The 26,777-nt window shown below is 58.0% G+C and overlaps 1 protein-coding gene across 1 annotated transcript; it reads right to left on the reverse strand.

Moving 5' to 3' along the window:
• Nucleotides 1-2,608: 2,608 nt before the first annotated feature.
• Nucleotides 2,609-26,461, reverse strand: CDK18 (cyclin dependent kinase 18). Its single transcript, XM_054562803.1, has 16 exons — nucleotides 26,431-26,461; nucleotides 10,477-10,626; nucleotides 10,159-10,298; nucleotides 9,436-9,561; nucleotides 8,582-8,638; nucleotides 7,674-7,788; nucleotides 7,391-7,485; nucleotides 7,063-7,125; nucleotides 6,245-6,368; nucleotides 6,026-6,146; nucleotides 5,210-5,307; nucleotides 4,905-5,010; nucleotides 4,739-4,781; nucleotides 3,956-4,046; nucleotides 3,514-3,591; nucleotides 2,609-2,879 (listed from the first exon to the last, which is right to left on the reverse strand). The coding sequence occupies exons 2-16, from the start codon at nucleotides 10,598-10,600 to the stop codon at nucleotides 2,845-2,847; spliced, it is 1,416 nt and encodes a 471-aa protein (XP_054418778.1). The 5' UTR covers nucleotides 10,601-10,626; nucleotides 26,431-26,461; the 3' UTR covers nucleotides 2,609-2,844.
• Nucleotides 26,462-26,777: the final 316 nt, after the last annotated feature.

The following is a 26,777-nucleotide window of genomic DNA, read 5'->3' on the forward strand; positions in this document are numbered from 1 at the left end:
GAGTGCTTCTTAAGTCCCCCAGCCCACGTGAGTCTTAACAAAGGCCTGAGGCTGAGGCAGCAAGATCATCTGCCCCCCAAGGAAGACTCTTAAAGGGGCAGGAGGGCCTGTGAAATGGTGGGTGGCCACTGCCTATGACTCAGTGGTGGTCTTGCAAGGTGCTCCAGCAAAGGAGCATCTGCCCCGAATCCTACCTGTTGGGTTTCCTTGGTTCCTGGGACTCCACACTGTCTACACCACCCCCTCCTCCGCTCCTACCCCTCCCTAAAGACCAAGGGCTGGGGTGGCGCACAGACCTGGGACTCTAATTTGCTACGTGACCCCAGATAAGTCTTTTAACACTGGGAACCTCACTGTTCTCACCTGCAAAGTGGGGAAAAGTGTGACTATTGTAAGGTTCAGGAGACGCTTCTTTCCACTGACTGGTACACAGGAGGGCGCTTCGTGAACATTAGGGCCCATCTAGTTTCCTCCCAAACTCAGCTTAAAAGGCCCAACTCTGATTCCCACCATTGTGTTTCTTGGCCCCTGCCCTCTCCCAAAGCATGAACTGTCCTACAGTTTGGACACTGGATGTCTACGAAAGGGTGAAGAAGTCTAGGCTGGTGACCTGGTGGGCGGAGAATCAAGCCCTTGTCCACTCCTTCCTTCCAGGGCCTTGGGAGACATCACCCAACCTCTCAGCATTAGCTTCCTCCTCCAGAAAGCAGCGGCCCCCTCAAACAAGACAGCAAATTGGAAAGTCCCTATGGCCAGGTATGAGCTCACTGAACAGGGAGGTCAGAAGGAGTGGTTTAGGAGCCTCACCTTCTCCGAGTGGTCTCGGAGAATAGACCTAGACACTGAGCTGGGGACATAGCAGGGTGCCGAGAACTGTGGAAGACGTGCATGAAAAGAAGTTGTGGGCAGTCGCAAAGTAAGAGGCAGTCTGGGCAGCAGGGATGGAGTCCAGGTGAGTAGTAATTCCTGCTGGACCGGCATTACTATGAGGTGTGTGCCAGTTTTGCTGCCCTGGCCTTGGCCATTCCCCACGTCAACCCTCTTGAATCTTCCTCCCTCCTCGGACGTCAGAGAGCCACTCGGCTGGCGAAGAACAAGGGCTGGCTGCGGCGGACCCCTCCCTGGACTCCCTCTTCACTCTCCCGGCTGTCCTGTCCTCAGGCACCGCCTGGGCCAAGGCCACCCGCAGGCCTCCTCCGCGCCCACCCACGACACCCAGTTGACTTCTGGTTCTAAACGAAGCAGCATCTGAAATACAGCAGGGAGGGCGTAGGGCACCGGTCCTACAACCCAGGTGGGTTCAGAGACACACACAAACCTAACTCTCTCCACTTTCCACACACACACACACACACACACACACACACACACACCCCCTACCCGCACTCCTGAGACCGGGAGAAGGCCTCCATCTTTGGCATCAATCTGTCAAATTCAGCTTTTCCGCATGAGAATGCCTGCTCCTTTCAGTACGTGAATTAAATGTGTCACTTGTCTTTGTGCTGAGTCACAGGACATTCACGGTACCCTGGATGAGAAGTGGAGGGACTGTAGGGAGGCAGAGGCCCTCCAGGGCTGCTCCTCAGGCTGAGGGGTTGGGCCGGGCAGGCGCTGATGGGGAAAGGAGGGCCTGGCCTCCGCTTGGCCTTGCTGCTCAAGACTCAGCCAAGTGCGGAGGGGCCCTTGGGGAGACGCCAGGCGCGCTCCGAAGGGGTGCTGAGCAGGGCCTTCTTCAGGGGCCAAGGCCCCTCATGCTCCCACCCCCTGGGGCAGGCTCTCAGGGTCCAAGCTTGTCCTGTCCCGTCCCACTTTCCTCTCCTTCACTGCGGCATTTACACCTGCCTTCTCATGGCCACTCTGTGGGGAGCGGGTGCCGGGAGTGGGTGGAGCAAGGACAGGGCCACATGGGCTGGGAAGGAGGGGGCAGGGGAGGCTGTGCTGGCCCAAGGAGCTGGGTGCTGTCCTCAGGACCCTAGCCCAGGGCTGGCTTATCAGCACTCAGGTGTGATACGCAGGAGCCTCTCTCGGGAACGGGAGGACAGGTAGGAGTCTGGGTCAGAGCTCCAAGGGCAGTGAGCATTCTACCACCTACCACCGTTAGGCCATCCCATTCAGACCGGGGAGACCGTGGGGCCAGCGGAGGTGCGGGAGTGCAGCTGGCCCTACCAGGCCGCCCCGGGACACAGCTGGGCACCGGCAGCATATGGGGACCGGGGCAGCGGGGGGATGGGAACGGGGCAGGGTGACGACTGGAAGTGGGGATAGGCTACTATTTCCCCTGTTGCTACGGGGATACCTGCCCCTCAGGTGAGGGGGTGAGCTTTGGCACACACACCGGCACTCAGGATTCCAGGGTCCTGAAAAAGGTGCCACGTTACTTCCTGCACTCAGAGGGGAAGAGGGTGAAAGATACGTAGGCTCCAAGGGGCCCGTAAGGGGCTCCACCAAGCTGGTGAGACAGGCAGGCCTCTTGGGGAGCCACGGTGGTGCCCATGTCCAGGGCACAGTGCTCAGCCCGGCAGCTGGATTCTCCTGTCCCTGTGGTTCCCATGCGGATGCCCAAGGACTTCGAGGTGGGGAAGTGTCCAAGGTCCCTCCCTCCCTGCCCCCTCACCTCCTCCCAGGGCAGGTGCTGGAGGGGTTGGTGTCCAGGTAAAGGCCACTGGGGAGACATGTGGGAAGCAGGGTCGGGGCCCAGCTGTGGCCAGCAGAGCTGCAGAGGGCTTCTGGGCCGGCCTTGGCCCTCGTCCCTCAGTCCTCTGAGGGCTGCCTAAGCCCCATCCTGCCTGCGGTTGTGCTCAGTGCGACCTCTCACTCCCTCAAGGCGCGGTAGGGTAGGCAAGCTCAGAAGATGCTCTGTCGCCGATTCTTCCCTCGTCCTGGAGAAAGACAGGAAGAGGGGCACTGCAGGGAGCAGGCTGGGCCGGGAAGGGAGTGGCCCAGAACTGCGGAGAGAGCGACAGGAGCACAGGCTTGGGGGCCCGTCAGTCCTGGGTTCAAATCCTATCTTGGCTACTCAGGAGCTGCATGAAATTGTGTCTAAATTGCTTACGGCCTCAGTTTCAGTGACTGGGGAGCACAGCATCAGGAGTACCAACTTCAAGGGGTGTTTTAAGGATTAAATGAGATAATGCATGTAAAGTGCCTGTCACTTTTAAGGCCATCAGCTAGTTTAGAGACAAAGTACAGTTCTCCAGGGTGGAGGCTACTTAGCTCAGAACTTGCAGAGAGAACACACCAGAGAGAGCATGTACCTTCATCAGGGCTCTGTCAGATGCAGCCCAGTTCTGTCTAGGGTGGGGGTTGAGGAGGGAGGCCCTAGAGAAGGAAGCCTGGGCCACAGATAGGGAAACCCATCCTTTCCCTGCTCCCCGTGGGCCCCCGGAAGGGAGGCCGTGCTGATTTCCCATCACAAGAGGGGCTGCTGGGCCCCATCTCTGTTCCTTGAGAGGGAGGAGCAGCCTGTCCTGGTCTCCTCTAATAAGGGGCAGCAGGGGAGGCACAAGGCCCTACCTGGCTGCTGAAAGCCCAGGCCCCGGTAGCCTGGGTCCTTTTGGAGTTGGATCTCCTTCAGGGAGAAGATGGAGGCAGCTGGAATGAGAGAGGAGGAAGGCAGGGAGAGAACTGAGTGGGGCCTGCCCTGCTCCTTGAGCCTGTGGCCCCCACACCCATCGAATGCATGGAACTGGGGCCCCCCCACCCAGCTGGGGAACCCCTTCAGTCAGAACTGGCCAGGAGCATCTAACTGGGCCTTTCAGGCAGAAACTCAGAGCCACAGTTTGGCCCTTTACTCACAAATGAGAACCCAAGGAGGGGAAGCCATGTGCCTAAGGATGCCCAGCTGGACCGAGGGCCTCTGGCCTTTTTGCTACAGTTCTTCTGCTCACACCTGCTGCCACTTTTCCTGGTTCTGGGGTGGCCCTGCCACCTCCCGCCAACTCCCCCTGATACTCACTGTCTTCGAGCTGGTGCACCTGCTCTCCCAGAGACCGGAAGTAGGGGTGGTTCAGGGCTGCCTCTGCTGATATGCGACTCTTCGATTCATACTGAAAAGCACAGGGGTCTATTGGGTCCTGGCTGGGGGGCTGCAGGGACCCCTTTGGGAAGTGCGACTTCTATGGTAAGTTAGGTGGCCAAACGGGGAGGGGCCTGAGTCTCAGCTGAGTCTCAAACTGTGCCGGCTCCCACCTCCAACCCAACCCAGGGCTCCCACCGGGAGAAAATCAGAAATGGGGCATCGGGAGAGTGACCTCCTCTCGGGATAGAGATGCGGATGCTAAAGCAACCACGATCATACCATTAATAATAGTAACATCAATATGGAATACCGAAAGATCCTCTATTGTGTGCTTACTTCATGACATGCCCTGTATTAAGTGTGTTCCATAATCTCAATTTAGCCTGACTGCCATCTTATAAAATATGGATGATTAATTCCATTTTGCCATTGAGGAAACTGAAGCACAGAAAACTTCTGTGCCTTGCCCAAGCTATATAGCTAGTAAGTGGGTTTGCACTGCGGTTTGAATTCAGAGTGCACCCACGTCAAGTCAGTGGGGAAACTGGTGTTCCTCTTGGGCCTGGGTGGAGGCAGGGGTGGAGGGGTGGAGGCAGGGGTGGGGGACAGTTCCAACTCCTGCGCACTGAGCACAGAGGTGGACAGAGGGCCCGAGCTGGGGCTCGGGGCTCCAGCGGTCTTTGGCTGCCTGCTCCTGGACCCAGCTGAGGGCACACTCACCAGGAGAAAGCTGGTCAGGAGGTTGATGCCATCAGAGTCCAACCTGCAGGAGGAAGGAGCTGGCATAGGCCTGGCCTGGGTGGGTGGGGAGGGTGGGGTGTGTGGCCACCTCCAGATGGGACAGCCAGGGCCACAAGCAAGAGAGGTGTGGGGGAGGCAGGGCTACCTGGGAGCATGGCTGATGAGCGGCTGCGGGAGGTACCGGGGGAAGTTATAGGTGCGGAACTCAGACAGGGACATCACTCCGGGCCACGTCTCTTCTACAGGGGTCCCTGGGGAGACAAAAGGGGGTGGGGAGGCATGGTAAGGAGCCTGGGCCAACGGCAACTTGGAGGCGTGCAGTGTAGGGGTGGGGGCAGGAAATGGCCAAGGCCACAGGCGAGGCCGCTCTTCCCAGTCCCTTTATGCGCCAGGGCCAGACAGAGCTCTGATGCCCCCGGTGGCCATGCTGGGGGAGCGCAGGAGACTGACCGAGGAGTCGAAAGATGAGGTGCAGCTCTTCCTTGACTGTGGAACCAGGGAAGAGGGGCCTCCCCGTGGCCATCTCGTAGTGAATGCAGCCCACGCCCCTGCGGGGAGCAATGGGCAGGGTCGTGTCAGGCTGGGCCTCCTCGCGCCCACCCTTCTGAAGCTGCTCCTCTGCGATGCCCTGCCCCACAGTGGCTCAGACAGGTCTTGGCACTGGGGCGGGTGGCCCAGGACAGCCCAGGCCCCCACTACAGCCCCTCTCTGGGGGTGTGTCTGGGCTCGAGGAGACTCTGGCCCCCTTTCACTCTGTGAGTTCTTTAAGCAGTATTTTCAAACTTTTTCCATGTTGTGCGTTCCCACTGAAGGAGAGAGGTCAGAAATCTGTTCTCCTAAAGAACCCCAGGGCCCAGGGCCCAGGGCCCAGGGCCATTCATTGGAAACCTGTGTTTTAGTTTTAAAATTCATCCTACAACAAAAAATATCCACATTAATTTTAAGAATAATATACTCTTTCCAAAATTGTCAGTGGAACCGACGCTTGGGGAAGAGTCAGCGCGTGCACTGCAGGGGCCTCCTGTACCCTCCCGTGACCCCTGGGGGCCCTGGGGGGATGTTTCAGAAGCATGTGGCTTGGAGGGTCTATTTGGAGACAGGAAACACGATGCGGTTCAGACTTCATCCTTTAACATCCAGTTCAACAGGATGCCACATGGCTTCTAAGGAGGCTAGGCGCTCCTTCATGGACGAACTTGGGGCAGCAAAGGGGAGTCTGGAGGTGTTGGAGGTCCCCCCACCCCAGGTCCCGTGACATTCACTCACCACATATCAATGGGGGTGGAATACTCTGTGGACCCCAGCAGCACGTCAGGGGGCCTATACCACAGCGTCACCACCTCGTTGGAGTAGGTCTTCGTGGGCACTGACTTGGCCCGGGCCAATCCTGGGGATAGACAGGTCATTGAACCTCTCCCTGACGTGGCACTCACTTTCAGAGGAGACTGTCCGACCCCGCCCGGCCCTGGGGGCTCCAGTCCTCACCGAAGTCAGCCAGCTTCAGCTCCCCCCTCTCGTTGATGAGCAGGTTCTGGGGCTTCAGGTCCCGGTGCAGGATCTTGCGGCGGTGGCAGTAGGCAAGGCCCCGGAGCAGCTGGAACATGAAAATCTGAGGCAGGAGGCAAGAAAAGGGGGAGCAGTGAAAGGTGGGAATGTGTCCGCCCCGGGAGACCCTGCACCTCTGCCCCATGGCTAGGACTCAGGCGGGGACGGGGAAGGGGGCAGGGACTGGGCAGGGGTGAGGTACCTGGAGGGCTACCTGGTTCTCTTGCCCACACTGCAGCCCCATCCTCAGCCCCACGCATCCCAGGGAATCCTCCAGAGGGGAGGGCACCAGGTGTGCGGAGGAAGTGGGAAGGATCGGGGAGACCAGACAGTTCTCTAACTGGGAGCTGAGGGGCCACAAAGGGCCAGGAAGCCCACCATGTGGCGGTGCACGTGCTTGATTTGCTGACAAACACCAGAGACCATTCATCCTCCTGAGCTTACCCAGAAGCCTCCCTCATCCTGGCAGATAACTCAGGCTCTCATCGGACAGATGGGAAACTGATGCTCGGAGTTGGGGGGTTATACTGTAGCAATGGCTAGCTGGTGGCAGAGGGTGCGTGTCTGTGTGGCGGGGCCAGGCGCTCAGCACGGTTCCCAGTCCTCTCTGAACGGCGCTGCCCCTTCCCTCTGTCCTACAGTTGAAGGTCTAAGCAACCTCAGCAGCCCAGTCCCTGGTGGTGAGTGAGTTCCCAAGCTGGGCTTGAGAACAGGTGGGTGTCAAGATGGACGGAGCCTGAATGTGTGGGGTCCCTCACCTTGACGTTGTGCATGCTCATGAGGTTTCCACAGTGGTCCAGATACTGCTTCAGATCGCTGTCCTGGAACACAGAGCCGGGCTCAACCCTGCCCCGCCCTGACCCCGGGCTGGGAGCCCCTCCCTGGTTAAGGCCCACCCAAGCCTGGGAGTGGGACAGGTCCCTGACGCCAAGCTGCCCCCAGGCCAGGGCCTGGGCCCCCTCCTGCCTGGGAATACCTGAGAACCTGATTTTAGAACAAGGCCGGGGGCACCCCCCACCTCTGTCACCCCCCACTCTCCGCCGCCCTCATCACCACCACCACAAGGGGAAGAAGGTCCCAACCTACCAGGTACTCAAACACCAGGGTGAGGGACCGCTCTGTATGGATAAGGTCATGCAGGGTGACGATATTGGCATGCTTCAGGTTCTTCAGTAGAGACACTGTGGGGAGACAGGCTCACCTGGGTCCCTGGGGCCCCACATGCCCCTCATACCCCCTCTTCCTGAGATCGGTCCCATGAGTCCCCACCCCTGCAATGACCCTCCACCCCCGGGCTCCCACCAGGGCTCAGGCCAATGGACCCCCCTCCCCGGAGTGCTCAGGAGTTCACGATGCTAGGGTGCTGTACCCTCGCGGATGGCTGTGCAGGGTGCCCCCTCCTCATGCTCCAGCCGGATCTCCTTTAGGGCCACAAGGTTCTCCGTCAGTTTGCTGCGCCCTTTGAAGACTGTGGCGTAGGTGCCCTGGGAAAAAGCAGTCCAGTAGCCCCAGCAACAGCCAGGTCCGGCTCTCCTCTGCCCAACGCGCCCCTCTGGGTGCCTCTGCTGGGGCTGTGACTTCGGTCGGAGGGCCCCTCCCCCTTCTTCTTCCTTCCCTTCTCTGGGAAGCTGTCCCTAACCTCTCCCAGGCCAGGTGCCCCTCTATTATAACGCCAGTGTTTTTTTCCTGAGGTTGGTGTTTATGTGTAGGTCTCTCTCGCTTTCTGCAGCAAAAGGGCCATCTTCCTTCTCTCTGTAAACGTCTGCCCACCCCCGGCCTCCAACATAAAGCCTGGTGCAGTGACAACAGAGATAGCTAACTGTGCTGAATGACATGCCGGGCACTACGTGTTTGCTGTACAAAAGCTTATTAGAGTAACCTCTTCAATCCTCACAACAACCCTATAAGGTAGAACAGTTATGATTTCCATTTGACAAAGGAAAAAAGTGAGGCACAGAGAGGTCACATAACGCGCCCATGGTCACTACGCTGGTAGTCGGGAGAGTTGGGATTTGAGCCCAGACAAGAAATACTTGCAGGGAAAAAAGACTCGATCCTGCCCAGAACCCACAGGCAACTCCATCACCACGCCCTCCCCCAGGACCTGGGCCCACCTCGGCACCTGCCAAAGGCTGAGCCTGACTGCCCAGCTAGGACCGTGTGCCCCTGTGGGGCAGGTGCAGGGAGAGGGCAAGTCAGGGAGGGCCGGGGGACACCTGTCCCTCCTCCCAGCCATCCTGCCTGGCTGCTCTGAGAGGACCAAACCCAGCCTCTTACCTCCCCCAGTTTGTCCAGTTTCACATACGTTTCCAGTTTCCCAAAGCCGATGTCTGACTGAGGGGAAGAGACATAGGGTCCTGTGAGCTTGAGGCCCTGGGAGCCCCGAGACCACACCTCCCCTGCTCCAGCTTCCCGGAGGAAAGGTACTGAGGCCCCGTCCAAAAGAGAAAACAACTGAGGCTTGCAGAGGCGAGGACGGCCACAAGTCCTTCCCCTCCTCCCCCACCTCTGTCCCTGTGACAGAGGAAGAAGCCCTGGCAGGTGGGCGTGCCTTTGTCCCCTGGCAGCGGCGGGTGTGGAGCCCAGGGCTGGGGCGCCTGCGGCGGCCTCAGCATACCTTCATCAGCTTGTCTCTGTCTTGCTCAGACTACTAGCTCCAGGAACTGCCTTTTTCTCTGCTGCACTTCGAATGTCCGGTTCAGAAGCCACCATCCCAATACCTCTCATCAGCACACTTCCTCTAGCTCAGTGATACCCAACCCTTAGCAATACGGATTCCTGGGGTCCCGCCCCCAGATAGTCTGACACTGTGGGTATGTGGAGTGGGGACCAGAGTCTGCTTTGGAACATGCTCCCAAGGAAATCTGATAAGCAGCCAGGGCTGGGAAGCATGTACCAGCTGGTGTACTGATCTCACCCCAGTGGAGAGACCGGGGCCCAGACAGGCTTAGGGGTCAGCTCCAGCCCAGGCGGGATCCACCTATGGAGTGAATGTTGACCTAGGGTCTCTATGGATCTGCTGTGGCCAGCAGGTGGCGCCAGAGGCTCGGGAACCTCCTCCGACCCTGCGGCAGGCCCCAGCCGGAACAGGCCAAACCGGAACTGGTGCGTGTGCCCATACTGGGACTCACCAGGGATGCTCGGCGGGACATGCGACTGAGCGGTTTGGGCAGGTCTGCGCTCTCCAGCTGTAGCTTCTGCAGGAATTCCTGGGGCAGGCGGATGTCCATGGGCAAAGAGAGCCTTTTACTGATGTCCTGCAGTGGCCAGGATGAGATGGGGACACCAGTGTTTGCTCCAGGGTGGGTATTGCTGCAGGACCCTTGCCTCTCACCCTGAGCCTGCCTCTCCCTGTAGACCAAGCCCGGTGGGGCTGAGCCATGGGCTATGACCCCAGGCTCACAGCTACTTCAAGGATGTGCTCAGACATGAACACTTGGGGGTCTGGGTACTGTGTGGGCTTTGGAGGTCCCTTCCCCTTTCTGGCCAGAGTCACCCTCTGCAGGCTGAGATTCCTGCAGACACTACGATTCTGTAAGCATAATTTTTCATATACTTGGGTACATGCATATGGGTCATAAGAACAGTCAAGTTGTCTGGCCCTTGCTATGGACCAGGAATGTTCTAAGCACTTGGCATATATTAACCTGTCTAATCCTCACAATGACCATTTTAACACAAGGAGACTGGTATACAGAGGCTGAGAAACTTGCTGAAGGCCACAGAGCTAATCAATGGCAGAGGTAGAATTTGAACCCATGAAATATGGCTCCCAGGCCACCGCCCTTCTGGGCACACATTAGTTAGTAGGTGCGTCCTGCCACGTGCACAGGATAGAGCCCGGAGCCCCTCACCTCCATGGAGAAGCGGCGTTGGTTCTGCCGCCGGTACTGCAGGCCTGGGGATGGCTGCCTGGGCTGCTCGCCACTGTCTGTCGGGGAGAAGGTGCTGGACTCCGGCTGGGGGTCTCTGCTGAGAGGACCGAGCTGCAGGTCTGAGGGGGAGAGGCGTCAGCTCCCCGCCCTGCCTCTCTGCTCCGACAGGGAGAGGAGAGGAGCCTATGTCCTCCCTCTGTCCTCATCCTCCCCCAGGGCCAGCAGTGAAGGTGTAGGCGAGGAGGGCGAGGAGGGGCTTTGGGGGAGTGCCGGGGAGGGAGGCCCCAGACCCCTCACCCTCATTGCGCTGGTTGTGGAGCTGGGTGAACTGCTCTGTGAACTCAGTCAAGGACTCCTCGATGGTCTCGGTGCGGGGCACAGACAGGGAGAAACGGCGCTTAAAGTTCTTCATCTTATTCATGATCAGCAGGGACCAGGCAGCAGGTCCTGAGAAGGGACAAGTGAGAAGAGCCAGCCATGAGAACAAGGCAACATGGGGGCCAGCCGACCCCAGAAGTGAATTCCAGATCTTGGTCTTTATCTTCCCATCAAGCTCTGTCGCACTGCACTGGGGAGCCAGGCTGGGTCCTCTCCATCCAAGTTCAAGCTCCTGGAGAAGTCCCGACCCTCTCCCTCCCCGTGAATCCTCCCAGGATTCCCTGCCCCTGGGAAATGTTCACACTGTGGATCAGTCAAAACCACAAAGTACTGCTCATAATAGCAGCATCATGTGCCGTGGGGATCCTGGAAGCCTCCCCAGGGCCAGAAGGTAGGTGACCTTTTAGTTGCCAGAGGTCTAGAGAGTTCTGGAAGGAAGCCTGCATGGTGGGGAAGGCCCCAGAACCAGGTGGTCTCTGGCCAGCAGCTCTTTACCAAGTTGTGTGTACGAGCTTGAACATGCCAGCAGCCAGTAAGCCTCATTGATTGATGCCTAGAAGCTAAGCATCAGCCTGGCCTATACCTGGGGACAGAGAGTGGCCCAAACCCCATTTCACCCTACTACCAACACCTGCAGGTCCCGCTCTGGCCTGTCCTGGGTCCTCAGGACACAGAAAAGAGAGGAAAAAGGCAAGCGAGGAGGTGTGTGCATCTGAGCTGGCCCAGCCTCGTCTCTCCAGCTGAAACGTGGGTGGTCAGAAGCGCTGAAGGTCTCAGGGGAAACCCAGGAGTTAGCCGGAAACAGAGGGACCTCAAGGAGAGAACACAGTGGGAGAGGGGCAGGCCACTCTGCTCACGCTCAGGGCCCTTCCCCAGCCAAAACAGGTTCTCTCCCTGCAGCCCCTCAGACGAGGGGACGCCTTGCTGGCCTCCCGGCGAGACGTGCAGCTGCTGCTTCCCGCAGACCCTTCCTTCCCTGTCCTGCCCTGAAGCCCAGAGCGGGGCTGCCCCTCCTCCCCTCCGCAGCTTCACAGGGTCCCACGGTGGCCACCCCCCACCCTGCCCTTGCCCACATCCCCCGCAGCTGCAGTGGGGCTGGGAGCAAGAGGTCCCACAAGGGCCCCCACCCTCACCTGCCAAGAAGGCATCGGGGCCAGTCCTGCGATAGGAGGGGAGCACCCTGCACCCTCTCCCAGCTTTTACCCACGCACCAGGCACAGCCTATTCCTGGAGGATGCTCTCAGCTCTGTCACTGGCCACTACCCAGTTGCCAAGGCAACCAGGCACCTCCTGAATCCTCTGGTTTAAGGGATTATGGGTCAGTAACATGTTTACTTTGCTTAATGAACCCATCCTTCTTTCCTCAGCCAGAAACGATCCTGAATGCTCCTGGCTGTCCCCAGTGCCCCTAAGTTTGGCCCCCCAGCTCCCGTGAGCCCTGAGACCGGGCATGGCTCAGCTTCCTTCCTCAGGCCTGCGCCTCTCAGAATGCAGGCGCTGGGTCTGCACTGCCAGCTAGGCCTCCCTCTGTCAGCGGGCCCTGAAGTCTCACTCAGTTCACTACACAAATGAGGGCCGAGTACCTACTGCGGGCCAGGCACTGTGTTAGGCACTGTGGTTGCAGCAGTGAGTAAAGTGTGGTTCCTAGTCAAGGAATTCCAGGGCCAGTGAGGCCTCCTCTGATGAGAAGGTAGCTGAGAGCTCTCCTTCCAGCTTCCTTGGCAAAGCCCACCGGCCGTGGGCTTTCCCGACGCCCCATCCCGAAGCTCATTCCTGCAGCCACCTCAGCCCCTCCTCCGTGCCTCTGTGCAACGTCTCGGGCCTGCCACCCACCTCGTGCTCTGTGTGCAGCCAACCCAGGGGGACTCATAACAGAGGGGTCACATGAGTTCCAGTGACAGGAGGACCCAGACACACCCCTCCTGTCGATTCACACTTCCCAGCATGGCAGGAGAATGGAGGTGTCCCCATTACATGGATCAATTAATTGTTTACAATGCTGGCTGAACATCAGCCTTGCCAGGGAGTTCTATAAAAGATTCCGATTCCTGGGTCTCACCCTCAGATTCTGAACTGAGGCTCTGAGGGTGGCAACCAGGAAAATGAAGCCCTGGCCACTGTGGCTCAGTTGGTTGGGGCATCGTCCGGTCATCCAGAAGGTCGTGGGTTTGATTCCTGGTCAGGGAATACGCCTAGGTTGCAGGTTTGTTTCTCTCTCACATGGATGTTTCTCTCCCTCCCTCCCCATCTCTCTAAAATCAATACGCTCAATATGTATGTCCTTGGGAGAGGATTAAAAAACAAACCAAAACCAACACTAAAAAGCTTCCTCAATGATGTGGACGTGGAGCCATGGTGGGGAAGCATCTGAGGTCCAGGTAAGGGACAGTAATCCGACCAGGCTTCTGGGCTGCCAGGCTGGCTGAGAGGGGGCCCCTTGGAGCTGGGGCGGTGCAGGAGAACCCCCAGGAAGGAAAGGAAGTGTCTGCCCAGCACAAACTGACACCACAGGATCAATCATTATCCATGCGGATGGGCAGAGTCAGGCCGTTGGCTCCCTGAGGCCTGAGCTCTACTTAAGAGAGGCCAGTCATACCACCTTCTAAAAACAGGGAACCCCCATAAAGCCATCCTGCCGGTCTGAGATTAATTGAATGATGAGCCTGCAGCTCAGGAATCCACCAGTAGCCACCGCTCATCTCATGCCCTTGCCCTGGCCTGTGTAGGAGCAGCAGGGGGGCTCATTAAAAGGCCTCTGGGAGGGAGGCCCCCTATTTCTACGAGATTAAGGAGACCTAGCCCTGCATCGTACCTGCTCTCCTCATGTTCAGTTAGAAGCAAGGAGCCACCAGCTCAGGTTGGGGCAGGGATGGTGGGACAGGGAGCAAGAAGGAGGGTGAGACAGGGGACAGCTGACTCAAGCAGGAATGTGGGGCCAGGCAATGCAGAGGGATGGGGACCAGCTGTTCTTCACTGGCCTGAGAAGAGACCAAAAGGAAGTGGCTGTCACTGTTGTAGGAGCGGTGGAGGTCAGACATAGGGATGGACTTCCGGATGGTGACAGGGGAGCAGGTGGCAGGGGTGGTGACCACAGCAGAGAGTAGCTGCCTCTCTCTGCTGGGGACAATCGGGGCATTGAACCCAGCAGGGTCTTGGGTGTGACAGGGCAGACTGGGCAGTGAATGGTCTGTTGTTCCATAGCTCAAGACACAAGATGCCTCTGTCGCTTTTCCCTTGGGAGAGTCAGCTCCTCAGATTAGGGGGTCGAGGGGGAAGGGAGACGGGAAAATGGCCTGTCACCTTGTGCCGTCTGCCCCCACCCTCATAGGGGGACAGAAGGGCTCAGTGTGACCCAGCCTGAGGCCAGCCCAGGGCTGGGCACAGTGTGGCCTTTGTCCCCAGGCCAGAGAGCCATCTGGGGCTGTCCCCGTGCAACTGGTGCCAGGGGAAGAGGGAGATGGGCGCCCAGGGATGCGGGCCTGGTTGGGGTGGTGTGGGGGTGGGGGAAAGCGCAGCCCTCGCCGGAGCCGGGGGTGGGCAGTGGACCACTCAGCAGGCCTCCCTTACTGCCCCCCTGCCCAGATAAGCACAAGAAGTTCTCAGCCTACCTCCTGTCACTTCTTCCTGGGCACACACCAGCCCGCCCAGAACTTCCTGCTGGTATCAGAGAGGCGGATGGCACTGGAGGAAGGAGTCAGGCCAGGAGGGAACTGCTGCTTGCCCAGAGGCATTGTGCACCCAGAGAGAAAGGGCTGGAGCCCAGAACCTCAGCAGAAGGCACTTACCTACCGATCCACCATTCCAACCCCTCGCTGGCCCGTGGGGATGCGGAGGCTCAGAGAGGGGAACTGACTGCTCAGAATCACGCAGCCATTTCCTGGTGTTGCCAAGCATGCAAACTCCAAGACACACCACCCCTTTCTTCTCCCAACTGGAATGCTCCCCCCTCCCGCCCCCTCCCTGGGGCCAAGGCTGTGAGTGCTCTTTCCTCCTTCAGGTTCCCTCCACCCCCCACCCTGAATTAAAAGCCAGACAAACCCAGGTTTAACTTCTGGCGCTGCCACTAGCAGGCTGCATGATGGCGATTAAGTTATATAATCCCTCATTGCTTTGACTCTGGTCATCCATTTGACAATTATTTATTGAACAGCTACTACATGCCAGGAACTGTTACTGACCCTGAGAAACTGGGGAACAAAACGGACAGTTCATTCCTGCCTTCACAGTACTTACGTTCTAACGTGGGGAGGGGCAGCACGGACAATAAAACAAAATACAAGATGTTAGAGGGTGACACGTGCAATGGAGGAAATAAAGCACAAAGGAGGGATGGGGCGTGGCGATGTTAAACAGGGCAGTTAGCAAGGCCTCCCTGCGGAGGTGACGTCTCCTTGGAAAAATCCCAAGTAGGCGTGGGGAGGAAGCTGGTCCTGTGGAATCTGGGGAAGCAGGTCAGCAAGGAGCAGCAGGAGTAAAGGTCCTGAGGCAGAAGTGAGAACAGGAGAGGAGTGTCTGTGTGGCTGAAAAGGAGGCCAGAGGGGAGCACCAAGCAGAGCAGATCGCGCTGGGGCCCCTCGGGACTCGGGCAGTTCAAGCAGATGAGTGATGTGATCCCTCTTAGATTTTAAAGGGCTCCCTCTGGCTGCGGTGTGGAGAACAGAATGTGTGGGCAGGAGGCTACTCAGAGGCCCAGAGAGAGACAGAGGTGTCAGGGGCCAGCCTGGGAGCAGTGGGGGTGGGAAGTGGTGGGGTTCTGGAGGAATCTGCAAGAGGAGCCCAGGGAATGTCTGTGGGCTGTGAGGCAGGAGCCGAGCAGGACTCTGTGGGTTTGGGCCAGAGCAACTGGAAGGATGGAGCTGAGAGCAGGGGCTGGGGTGGCCTGGGGAGTAGAGTTTGGAGCAAGTGTCCCATGTCCAGCGGGCGTCTGAATTGGAGATCTCAGTGAGCTGACGTGACACAGCATTAGCACAAGGAAGATGCCCGGAAAACGTCAGCTCTCTCCTCTCCTTTTCTTCTCTCAAGCTCCTGCTCAGACATGACGTGCCAGAAGAGGCCGCATGTAACGCTCATCAGACACATCCCTCACAGATGTCCTCACAGCCCGTGCGGTGCTTTGAGACCCTGGCACGGAAGACAGGTGGGAAGCAGGGAACGTGGTCCGCTATTGGCAGGCTGGAGCCACCAGAGGGAAAGGCCAGGCAGGCAGGGCTCCCTAACTCAGGCTGGGGTGCACGCAGGCCAGGGGACCCGGCCTCCTGGCAGACAGATCTCATCCTGTCCTCAGAGGGGAGATGTCTCCCAAAAACAGGCCAGGCTGGCCCCACGGGGACATTGTCCAGGACAACCTCTGCCAGGTCTGTGGCCTGCCATGCACCTGCCCTGGCGTTGGGATCCCTGGGGACTCCTGACAAGGAGACCACGAGGCCGAGAAGGAGGCTGGCAAACGATCCAGGGAAGCTGGGCAGCAGCCTCCCCCTCACAGAAGCTTGACTGCACTCTGTTGAGGGGGATGGCAGTAGCTTTACTTCCTAACCTCCAGCGAGCAGGCTTGGAGATTCCCAGCAAGCCCTTATGAAGAGCCCCTTTGCCTTCCTCCTGAATAAAGCCCCACTTCCCAGCCTGTGCTAAAGGTCCTTCAAGATCTGGGCGCCCTTCCTGTCTGGCTTTGCTCTCCCGCCTCCCCACCACTCTAGCTCTGCCCCAGGCCACACCCCTGCATGCAGTTCAGGTCTCAGATCTTCAGATGCTTCCCTGAACCCCCAGGAACACTGGGTGCCCCTCCAAAGTGCATGACCTCATGCGACTGCTCTGATCCCACTGCCTCGTGCTGGTGACATACAGCAGGCACGTCTGCCTGTTTCACAGCCCATGGAGCATGTACTATGTTCCAGGTACAAATCAGATGCTTCCTCAAACTCCTCTTTTTATTTCCTTTAGGATCTCAGTCTCTGTGGACCCAGAGGCAGCGGTTGAAGGATGTAACTTCCAGCTGCCCCCTTTCTTAAGCCCAGAGGGTCTGACCCTTAGTCCCAAAGGCTGACCACCAGCTGGGATCCTTATAATACCCTCTGCTGCCTGCTCCCTGCCCTCACCTCGGTCACTCAGCCACGTGGGGCCTTTGGGCAGGTTTCAAAAGAACTAGAGGCCACGGCTGACTAAGTCTGCAGACGTCAGGAGCTGAGACTTCAGACACTCCCTCCTCCCAGGGAGAACTGTGCCTGCAGGGAGCTTGCAGATAGCATCTCTTCCTTCATCCTCTAACTGACCCTGCCCTGCACCGCTTGAGGCTTTAGTTTCCCTAGCTGGCCATGAACTTCAGGGAAAGCCAGTCACCCCATGGCTGCCCGAAGCTGGGAGGCAAGGGCAGAAGCCGCAGCCCTGAGCCTTCACCGCTGACCTCGCCCCACCCCAGCTCCGGCCTCGATGAGAGAGGCTGCCAGCCTGGGGCCTTCTGGGTGGCAAGAATCTAGGAAGGCAGCTAGGCCTGCAGTCATCCTGCCAATGAACAGATGCTCTGGACAGAGTGACGGAGCTCAGAGATGACCCCCACAGCCTCCGTTTGGATGCAGGAAGCAGGCACAGAGGGTCTTCCAGGAGCAAACTAGGCTAACTCACTGGAAGGCGGGTCAGGAGGCAAAGCGTCCGGGGCATGGGGTCACCCTTGCAGCATCCCACCTGACGGAACGTCCTGCAGTGAGGGCCACATGCCGCCCAGGCCCACTCTCCACCGTTCCCTGCAGGCTGGAGCCACGGGAGAAATCCCAGCTCCCCCACGTGCCAGCACTGCCACCTGGGCAGGCACCCACGCCTCCATTTCCTTGTCTGCTGAATGAGGATAATTCCTAACCTCCCATCCAACTGCTGCCAGGCTGCGAAACCATTTTCTCAACTGCTTTCTGACGATGGCACTCCCCCATTCACAGTCCTCCCATGCAACACTGCCCTCAACAAAAAGTCCAAACTTGCGGGCCCAGCAGACCGGGCCTCTTGCGCTGTGGTCCCTGTCTCCTGTCTCGACCCCCCGCCCCCCCCACCTTGGAGGTCCAGTTTCATGGAACGTGCTTGGCGTGTGCGGGGGAAACCACACTTGTGCCCACCGCTCTGCCCGTGCTGTTCCCTTGGCCTGGGACGCCCCTCCTCATCTTTCCTTGGTAAAACCGCTCCCAAACTCAACTCAAGTGTCATTCCCCTGAGGAGCTGTACATGACACCACCTCCTTCCTCTAAGTAAAATGAGATGCTTCCTTCTTGAGCCTTCCAGAGCAGCCGGTGCTCATTTGAAACTACACTGTGATGTCCTTCAGGGCGAGAGCAGTCAACTCCGTTTCCCGGCATCAGGGACCTCCCAGGTGCTCAGTCAGTGTTTGCGGAACGAATGAACAAATGGCCGCATTAGACCTCAGCCACTACACCGTCACGATTTATTAAAGACTCTTTCCTCTTCAGATGTACAAACACTAGGCCCACTGAGGACAGACCTTTCATCACCTGAACCTCCAGGACACTCCGGACAATAAATGCAGTTCCCTTCCTTGCGCTTCTGGCCTACCAGGGACCTGTGTCTAGGTTTATCTTCTGGTCAGGCCAGCCCCACTCTTTGTAGGTAGCACTCCTGGCTCTGCCCTCCATCCGGGCCCACTAAGGCAAGCCACCCAGCCCTAGACTCCCTGGGATGTGGCTCCACCGCGGTTCTCCTGGCTCTCAGCAGGGCACCAGGCTGCTGGGCCAGGGACTAGGGGAAAGCCAGCGAAGTGCTCACTTCTTCAAGGCACGACCAATCCAGGCACGACCTCGCCCTAAACGCCTGCTATGCTGCCCCCCATGCTCTCCCCAGCCAGGCAGGCCCCTCCTGTGCTGCCACAGCATTTGGACAGCAGGGCCCTCGGCTCCTGTCCTCTTCGCTTGTCCACTTCCCTGGTTCGCCTGTGAGCTGGTTAAGGGGAAGGACTGGGCCTGACACAGGGCCTGGCACTGAGTGAAGCCCTACATGTTCGGTGAGCGAATATATGAAAGCTGTGAACTCCTAGTTCCAGGAGCTGTTTGGAGGCAAGAGGACTGACAGAGACGACCAGCTGTCCACTGGACTTGAAGCCTCAGCCATAACCTAACCTTCTTCTCCAGCCAGCTCTTGGCCCCAGTGGCAGGGGAGGTGGGGTGCTGGGCAGAGGGGGCAGCTTCTTGCTTGGCAGCAACTTCCTAAATGAGGCCTGCAGAGGTCTCTGGGCTGGCAGATGCCACACCACAGTGACGGATGGACTAGGGACGGGAAAAATCCTAATGAGAGGTTCCAACCAAACATACATCAAGCTGAGGCCTCCAGGGCTCATGGGGAGAGAGGCTGGCAGGCCCCTGGGGCCTTCCTCATGGACTCCCTTCCCTCAGGGACAGATTCCCAGAGATTCATGGGTCAAGTACACTACCCAAGTTCAAACTTTGGCCTCAACCCCTATGGATGACGCCTCCTGACTCCCTGACTGCCCCATTTCTGTCCCCTCTTTGTGGGTCTGCTGATACTCCATTGCTCTCTTTGGCCTCCTAAGGCTCAAGAAATAGAGGCACACAGATCATCGTCTGGTATTTTCTTTTTGACCTTTTTTGGAGGTCCAGCTAAAGCTGGCCTGCAATCTTTGGGGAGGCTCTGGATTTCCCAGTGATGAGATGGGACCAGGTGCCCTTCTGTCACCTGGGGTCCCAGCCACACTGAACATCCCAGACAAGAGGCTGAAGCACGACCTCTGTCTGCATGTCTTCCTGCTTCCGGGCAAGGCCTGCCTCACCTCTGAGGCAGAGGAGACCCTTCCCTACTCCTTTTAGCAGCTCTTGCTAGAGGCCCCCAAAGAGGCCCCTCACCTACCACCCAGGGCTTTCAAAATTCCAAAGTTCGGAAACTTTTCTCAGGTCTTCCTTAAATCCCAAAGGAAAGCACGCACATCTGTTTCCCCTCTGCTTAAGCACGGACGCCGATGCGCACCATCTTCTACAAGTCAGTAGAAGGAGAAAACAGAAAGCATCAAGTTCACCCACTCTTTGGCCTTTCCTCTTCCAGATATGAGAACCTGTCATGAGATCCTTGTTAACCTCTCTCTGGATTTCTTGCCATGCCCAACTTTAGCAACAGCGCTTCAGAGGCCTTCGAACTCTGGTGTCCCTGGGGACCCCTCAGTCTCAGGAATAGGGAGGGCCAAGGAGAGGGTTTCCCAGCATCTCTAGACCATACTCCTATTTATATTCCACCCCAGCCCCCACCCCCCAGTCTGGCCCACAGTACCCTATGCCTGCATTCCAATAGAACACTCTGGCCAACGTTCTCCAAGCTGCCTCCTCACGCTCGGCTGGTCTCCCTCACACCAGGCTGGGCCCAGGCAACTGCCTCAGCCTGGACCACCTCCCTGCTCCTCACTGTCTCGAAGGCACCCTCCACAAAGCCTCCGGACATCTCCCAGTTTGTTCAACTGTCCTCTAATTGCCCCCATCAGTGGCGCCTGTAGCTTAGGCTTCATTTTTATTTGTTTACTTTTCAGAGAGAGGGGAAGGGAAGGAGAAAGAGAGAAAGAGAAGCATTGATGTGAGAGAAAGCACTGATCAGTTGCCCCTCATATGAACCTCAACTGGTCCAGAGCCCGCAACCCAGGCACATGCCCTGACCGGGAATCGACCCTGCGACCTTTCATCTTGCAGGATGACACCCAACCCACTGAGCCACACAGGTCAGGCAGGAGCTCAGGCTTCTTGAAGGGAGGTGCTGGTTTCTTCTGGTTACTTTCTAATTTCACAAGTAGCTGCTGGGCGCCAGGCACTGTCCTGGGCTCTATACCTTGTCTTCCCTTCCCTTGGCCTCCCGCTTCTCCTCCTCCTTTGTGCTCCCTCTGCGTCTGGTGGACTCACTTCCTCTCCCTGTCTCTCAGTGCTGGCACTCCCCAGAGTTCCTGCTTTGGCCCTTTGTTCCTCCACCTCTGCACACTCTTCCTGGTGACCTCATGTTCTCCAGTGGTGGAAACCACCACCCATGTGCTCATGACTCTGGCCCCACAGAGCCCGAGCCTCACACTGGCAGCGCCGACTGCCTGCCAAGCACCTCTGTCCAGACGCCCCCCAAGGGTCTGAGATCCTGGACTAACCCACGGGGCCTGGGGCAGTCAGAGAGAGCCAAGGGTTTGAGATGTGTTTTTAAGTAAAAAGGACAGATGTGCACAACTTGTAAAAGCGGTATGTGTGCTAGGTATACACATGTGTCATACATGTACACATATGCATATAAACTCTGTATCTAATCCAGAGAGACAGATGTTAAAATGCTAACAGTAGTTATCCCTGGGGGAACAGAATGGTGGGTGATGTGAAGATCTTCTTGTTGCTTATGTGCATCATCTAACAGTGCTATAATGAACATTCACTACACATGTTAAAAGAAGTAATGCTTTTTTTTAGCGAAAACAAAGTATTTTTAGATTGAGATTCCAGAACTGCTCAGCACAAGCCTTGGGAGAACTATAATTATCTGGAGCAGGGGTCGGCAAACGTTTTCTGTCCGAGGCCAGACAGTCGACAGTCAGGCTCTGTGGGCCATTCACTCTCGGCAGCATGGAGTCTCCCTTGTAGACGACGCCCACAGCCAGCCAGGGGACAAATGAGTGTGGCTGCGTTCCAGTAAATCTTTCCTCATGGACACTAAAACTTGAATTTTATATAATTTTCAAGTGTCACAAAATATTATTTTCTCTGTGGAATTTTCCCCAGGCACTTAAAACTGTAAAAACATTCTTAGCTCACGGCCCATATTAAAGTAGGCTGGATGTGGGCCCTGGCCAAGTAGCCCAGTTGGTTACAGCACTGTCCCAATACAGCAAGGCTGTGGGTTCGATTCTTGTCAGGGCCCCTACAGGAGTCAACCGATGAATTCATGAATAAGTGAAACAACAAACGAATGTTTCTCTCCCCATCGATAAATAAAAAAATCTTTTAAAATAAGGTAAATAAATAAATAAACAAACAAAACAGGCTGGATTTGGCCAAGGCCACAGTTTGCCGAGCCTTGCCCTTGAGCCTCTGGCGCCTGTATGGCATTAGAATCTAGCCCCTTCTAGTACGGGAGGTGCTTTTTTCCCTCCTCTCTGACTGGGTGGAGGCTTTCTGGGGTTCCCTTGCCCATGTGAGCCATGGCAGGGACCAGCTCCCTAGGCCTCAGCAGAGGGAAGCCCCTGCGTTGGAGAGTGTGGAGGAACAGAGGGCGGAAGCCCTCCCCCCGGGCTCAGAGCACAGTGCCCCCTGTCAGCAGGGTCCGCCAGAGCTGAACCACAAACCAGCAGCCTTGGAAGGGGCTTTAAAAATCCCCTGGTGTGCGCCCTCGTTTTTCAGGCAAAGGAGGCAAAACTTAGAAAGGGGAAATGACCTGCCCAAGGCCACTTGGGTTGACAGGGCAGAGGTGAGACTAGAACCAAGGGCTTGCACCTTGGAGTTCAGTGCCCTTTCTGCTCCCCCGGGGTTGGGGGGAACCGCAAGAACCTGCCCAGAGATGGCATTCCACCCACCAGGCACCACTGCCAGGGAAATCAGCAGCCCGCACCACCCAAGGGCTGCCTTGCACAGAGAAGGTGCCATGTCAGGTCTGGTATCAGCTCAGAACGTGGCACCCAGCCCGGCTACAGCGGGGCACTGCACGCCAGGGACAGGGAGTGGCTGTGGGACCCCTTTCCCGGCCTCATCCCATGTCCTGCTGGCACAGGTGGTCTGGAGGCCCAGCACTGCTGACGTCATTAGTAACACCCTCCAGCACATGACCTACTGCCTACCTGCTTCCAGGCACTGCAAAAAGATGGGAAGGACAACCGTGTCCCCTCCTGGGTCTGGTCAACCAGCGTGACTCTCCTTTGCTGGATGGTTAGGATCAGAGGAGAGAAACAGTCCTGGTTCCTGAGGGGATCCCCAAACGCAAGAAAGGGGAGGCTTCTTTAGGGAAGGCGTGAGGACAGATCATTCTGGCGCTCTGTCAGAATGCCCCACGATAATGATAAAATGCAGAGGGCGCTCCGCGTGAGGGAGGGTGGAAATGGGTTAAGAACCGAGTTTCCTTCCCAGTCCCGGTTTCTGCAGGGATCAGGCAGAGGCCAGGGTATTGAGAACTGTTGGACGTGCCTACTGACTCCGTTTGCCACCACCCGTCGACGATGACACCAAGTAAGGCTAAAAGCTAGGCGTATGGACACTGTCTCATTGGAATCTTCACAACTACATGAAGTAACACTATTAGTCTCCCCATTTGCCAAATGAGGAAACAAATGTGGGTGAACAAGTTCCTTCATCTAGGCAACCGCTTACTGAATGTCACAGGCAGGACTTGACCTGACCCCAAGGTCCAGACACAACCTCCACCCACAGCTGACGGGAGACTCGTGCCCAACATGGAAAAAGGAGTGACTGTACCGGCCAGCCATTCTCACAGAGTCCGCGTGTCTATCCTCACCACTCCATTTCCAGGGAAGGCTTTAACGTCAGCAGCGTGAGGCGGAAGCACGCAGGAGGCCATCATCCAGAGTTCCGAGACCCAGGCTCATCGCTGTCCCTTCGAAAGTTGTGCCAGTGTCTCTGAGACCCGGGTGTCCTGTCTCACCAGGGCCACTGATGGGATCAGAGAGCATCTAGACCCATATTAGCTTGAAGCCAAACCTCCTATCCTTCCTCCTCTGCAGAGGGAGCCCCCGCGGAGGTTCCAGGAGCAGACAGCTCGCCTCCAACAGGGAGGCTTGGCTGGGCCGGGTCCCAGCTCTCCTCGTCCCAACTTGCTGCTGCGCCACCGCCAGCGCCTGCCAGGCCCAGCCACGGGCCCTCGTGATCCTGCGTCTGACACCCTCTTCCTGATCCTCTGGGAGCCCAGCCTTAGAGAGGGTTCTCTGTGTGTGCCCACAGCTGTGGGGACCAGGCCAAGACAAGGCTACCCTTGGTCTGCGCCCATCACCGGGGATAGGAAAGTGCCCACTCAGCAGCTAATGCCAGGAGGGCAAAGGTGAAGGGTCCAGGGTGGGGGAGAGAGGGGTTATGGCAGGGACTGCAATTCATTAAGTACTGGAAGAGGGAGGACTTCTCACTCCAGGGAAAGAAAGCCCTGCCATAGGCCACTCAGAGGAGGAGGCCATAGGTTTTCCAGCTCCCGGTGCCTCCTTCACTCATCCTAGACACTGGAGGGGAGGGTCCCCACAGCACAGATTCCTGGTTCCCTCTGGCAGGTTCCCATCCACCCTGTACACCATCCCTCATTCCCTTATACAGAGTCCCCCTCCCCAACCTGGAGGAGCAGGAAAGACACTGTCTAAGAGCCTGGCCCTGATGGGATTAGGAAAACCCGCCTCGGTCTCTCCCCCAGAGCCAGGCACAATGCCATAACTACGAAATCCCTTTCCAAAAAGCCACCAGCAGCGCAGTTACTGGTGGTTTAGCATCTGCTACATGTCAGGTGCTATGTGCTATTTCATTTAATTCACATAACAACGCTCCCTATTATGATCCTCATTTCACAGATGAAGAAACTGAGGCTGGGAGAAGCTCAGGGGGTTGCTGGGGAGAGAGTAGTCACAGAGCTAGTGTGTGCTGGAGGTGGGCTTCACCAAAGCCCTCCCCGCAGGCCTTCAATTCAGAGAAGGAAAGAAGGACTTGGGGGAGGGATAGATAGAGATGCTGGACGAAAGTCCAAAATGGGGTGTCCCCGGAGGAAGGAGGGGCCAGGTTGGGGTAGGAGCTGGGAGGAGCCAAGCCAGGCTCCGCCCCACAGTACGGGGCCTGTGCACCTGGGCACAGGCGGAGGACAGAGTCTGGCTCTGGACAGAAAGCAAATGCAGCCATAAAGGCAGCTCCATGTCCTCGAGGCCTCAGAGGAGGCTTCCAAACAAGGCAAGCAGATCTCAGGAGATCTCAGACCAGGTGCCCTCTCCTGTGACCCATGGAGAGACTGGCTGTGCCCAGCACAGGACAAACGGAAGCCTCTTACTTGGAGCACCACCCCCATCCGTCCTTCTCCTGAGGGCTGAGGCGGAACCAGGGAACTCCGGAGTGCGCTGGGATCTCCTTTGATGGGGCAGGGACTGAGAGCAGGGGGCGGGGGTCTGATGGAGTGGGCTGGATCCCACCTCTGTGTGACTGTGGGAAAGCTGGTGTCTCAGAGCATCTGTCTCATCACCTGTAACATGGGGATAAAGACACCTACTTCATAAAGCTCAGGGACACACTGCTGGCACCCAGGAGATACTCGGTAAATGGTAGCCACTAAGGCATTCAGAAATTGGATGTAACTTACTGAAGCCTACTCTGGCTCTGGAAACCCCAGTAAGTTTCGGGAGAATAAAGGCCCCATTCTCCTGGAGGGGTGTGGGCAGCGGGCAGGAAGACTCCCAGGAACCTAATGGGCAGTGAGGTTGCGGGGGTGGGGGCAGTTCAGCCTCACAGCCTCACCAGCTACACAGGACGCGGCTGGGGCAGGGTAACCCTAGACCATAGCTCGGCTGTGGCCAGGCGACCCTCTCTTCAGCGTGCCTTCAGGGCGCAGACCCAAACCCAGGAGCCAGCGTTGCCACCCAAACCCAGGAGCCAGCGTTGCCTGGAGCCGTCCTCGCCTTCCCCTACCCCACAGCCACTGTTGTGTCAGCCCCCCACCAAGGCCAGGCTAAAGCTGGGGAACCTCTGAGGACTAGGACACCTGTCGGCCAGACTTCCCTGGCGTTCTCGAGGACTCTGCTCGCGCAGACCAGTGTCCAGGAATGTGCTGTGTGCCCAACCCCAGTGGAAAACGCCACACGAGCAGGCAGAATCTCACAGGACGCTGACACAGGAGGGGCAAGCCAGCGGTGTCAGTGAGTCAGCCAGGGCCCAGGCCACAGTTGGGGAACTCCTGACGGCTGCGCTGGGGGTGGGGATGAGGATCTAAGGAGCTGACCCCCACTCCTCACTGGCCCCGCGCTCTCACCCCTGCCTTGGGCAGGGGCTCAGAGAGAATTAGAAAGAGGCCACTGGTGCCTAGCAGGACGCTGACCTCGCAGCACAGGGAATCGGTCACTGTCTCAACAGCCCCACTCCCACGGCAAGGCCTGCGCAGTCCTCCACATCTGATCACCTCTCGCCCCCAGAGGATCCTTAAGCCCCATCTCCTTAGTCCAACAGTCAGCCCACCCTTTCCCTGGGCTGCATTAACCCTTTGCCGGTAGCTGGGGTGGGGGCCACTGCCCCTCTGGGTTCCTGGGAGGGCAGAGAGAGAAGAGGCAGCGGTCCCCAAACGCCAGCACTCCACCTCCCAACCACCACCGCCTCCTAGGCTGGTACCTGCAGGGCTCCATGGGTGTCCTTCCACTTTCACCCCAGGGCTCTGGCCTCCCACCCCTAGCCTGGGGCTCTGGAAAGTTCAACAGAGCCCGGAAAGCCCTGGAAAGCCCTTCGAGGCAGCGACCTGGCCCCACCCTCGCGGATCCCCTCCTCGCCGGACACTCCTGACCCTTGCCCTTCCCAGAAGGAAGGGCGCTTAGAAAGCGCCAGGCTCGTCACTGAGTGGAAAACTTTGCTTCCCAGGGTTCAGACCGGGGGCCCAAAGGAGTCCGGATGGAGACTCCCTGGGGGGAGCGGGGGTCTGAGAATGCAAAATCGCCATCCCTCGTAAGCACCTGGGACCTGGGAGTGGCCTCTGCAAGGGCATCACCCCCCAGCACGCCTCGCGATTCCCGATCTCCCACACCGCTGTTGCAGTCTCTTCCAACCCCTCGCCACCCACCCCCCACGCCCGGCAAACGCAGCGGCGCCTTTAAGAGCCGCCGGGTTACCTTTGCTCCGTTTTGCCCGCGCCACGGTGCCCCCAGCTCCAACCCCCCGCCGCGCCCTGGTCCCAGCCAGCAGGACTCACCGCGCGCGTGCAGGGGCCGCGGTGCCGGGCGCCGTGCCCCGCGTCCCGCCGGGGTCCCTGCCCGGCTCGGAGCTGCTTTCCCTGTTCCCGAAAGGTGAGCGGCTCCTCAGAGAAGCTGCAACCTGAGCTTAAGGAGGAGGAGGTGGAGGAGGAGGAGGAGGGGGAGGAGGGAGAAGGGGTGGGGTGGAGGAAGGTGGGGAAGAGGAGGGAGGGGGAGGAGGAGGAGGAGGAGGAGGAAGGGGAAAGCCCGGCCCCGCTGGAGTTTTTCACGTGTACAAGTTGACTCCTCCCCGTCCCTCCCGAGCTGCCCACTGCTGCTGCCAATCTGCGTGGCTGCCTCTGCCTGG

Source organism: Pteronotus mesoamericanus, unplaced genomic scaffold (assembly GCF_021234165.1).
Source record: "Pteronotus mesoamericanus isolate MK-2021 breed Mesoamerican mustached bat unplaced genomic scaffold, CSHL_Meso_final scaffold_705, whole genome shotgun sequence".
NCBI classification, from domain to species: domain Eukaryota; kingdom Metazoa; phylum Chordata; class Mammalia; order Chiroptera; family Mormoopidae; genus Pteronotus; species Pteronotus mesoamericanus.